This window comes from Cupressus sempervirens, chromosome 5 (genome assembly GCF_028749045.1).
Source record: "Cupressus sempervirens isolate cs-2001-9-10 chromosome 5, ASM2874904v1, whole genome shotgun sequence".
In the NCBI taxonomy this organism is placed as follows: domain Eukaryota; kingdom Viridiplantae; phylum Streptophyta; class Pinopsida; order Cupressales; family Cupressaceae; genus Cupressus; species Cupressus sempervirens.
In genome coordinates this window covers 230,070,385-230,071,997 of record NC_143122.1, presented here as the reverse complement: position 1 = coordinate 230,071,997, position 1,613 = coordinate 230,070,385, and the positions used below count along the sequence as shown (strand labels likewise).

General features: G+C 34.0%; 1 protein-coding gene across 1 annotated transcript in view; it reads right to left on the bottom strand.

The window, feature by feature from the left end:
* LOC149555285 (Cox19 family protein (CHCH motif)) overlaps positions 1-1,290 on the bottom strand; it is an 18,346-nt gene extending 17,056 nt beyond the window's left edge. Inside the window, exon 1 of the mRNA XM_089833610.1 lies at positions 1,081-1,290. Coding sequence (XP_089689736.1) covers positions 1,081-1,163 — 83 coding nt within the window. The 5' untranslated portion in view covers positions 1,164-1,290. The remainder of the gene's footprint in view (positions 1-1,080) is intronic.
* Between the last annotated feature and the right edge of the window lie 323 nt (positions 1,291-1,613).

Below are 1,613 nucleotides of genomic sequence, written 5' to 3'. Positions count from 1 at the left end.
CATGTCAACCCGCTGATACACCCGTGGAAGAAGGATTGAAGTTATGTATTGAGTCTAATCAAGTACCAGTTGATAAAGGCAGATTCCAGAGACTCGTAGGAAGATTGATGTACTTAGCACACACAAGGCCAGACCTTGCCTATGCATTAAGTATTATTAGCCAATTTATGCATAATCCTGGAGAGCAACATATGAATGCAGTTATGCACATTTTGAGGTATCTAAAGTCTGCTCCTAGAAAAGGAATTTTATTCACTAAAAATGAGGATTATCAAAGTGTGGATGCATATACTGATGCTGACTGGGCTAGAGCAGTAGATGACAGGCGTTCTATTTCAGGGTATTTCACCTTTGTAGGAGGTAATCTTGTTACATGGAGAAGCAAAAAATAGAATGTTGTTGCACAATCAAGTGCGGAGGGAGAATTTAGAGGTATGTCACTTGGAGCATGTGAAGCGTTCTAGCTAAGACTTCTCCTGAGAGATTTGAGCTGTCCGCCTAGGCGGCCAATTCAACTATATTGTGACAATATAACAGCATGTGATATTGCTCATAATCCGGTTCAACATGATCGTACAAAGCATGTGGAGGTAGACAGATTCTTTATCAAGAAGAAGTTGGATGAGATGACTGTGGAGCTGCCTAAGATTCGATCAGAAGATCAGCTGGCCGATATTCTTACCAAAGCAGTTTCAAGTCGAGTGTTCTCGAAGCTTTTGGACAAGTTGGGCATGTAAGATATGTATGCACCAACTTGAGGGGGAGTGTTGCAATATTGGATAGTTTCTAATATTGAACTGATTCTTTCCTAAACTATTCTTTCCTAAATTGATTCTTTCCTTTTTTTCTGTAGCTGTTTCCTTTCCTTAGCTTTATGTATTTGGCACACAACAATATGTACCTGTACAGTTTTATGTAAATACATGAATGAAAAATATTCTTCTTAATTTCTGATTTTCAAGTATTACTGGTGTTTGTGACCTAAATGATATATCTTGAGATTTTTGTTATATGGCATTAAAATTTGCACAACTCAAATGAAAAGTATGAAATTTTGCGATGCTGTTAATATTTACTAACCTCTCGGACTTAAAATTGTTTTTGGTAAGACACGATTGAATGTCACACGCCTCTCGCTGGCAAGGCTCTCTGTCCTTTGGCATTCTGAGTCGTTGTGAAGACTAATCATTCCAGATTGAATATATAGCTTACGGTTTACCCTCGGAATAGATTTCTAGCCTTCTAAATAAATATTGCTTTTCAAAACTCCTCAGATTAGAAAGGAGTCAAAATGGGTAGCTTTTTTTGTAATCAATATTTATGCGACAAGATTTAAGATTAAACAGAGAATGGATATTATATGAATTAAAAATTAAAATTGTTAAAATTTCTTTATTTCGTTTTATAGCTTATTTAATATTTAGTCTAATTTTTTTATAGAAATTTAGTCTTAACTTTTTCGATAGGTATTTAGTCTTGATTTTTTTTGGCAGGTAGATAGCCTTAATTTTTTTTTAAGATACCTTAAATAATTTAATTATCAAAATTGAGGTTTGCTTTTTAATTTTTAATAATTAGTTATATATTTTTTATATAATAATATTATTAAGGGC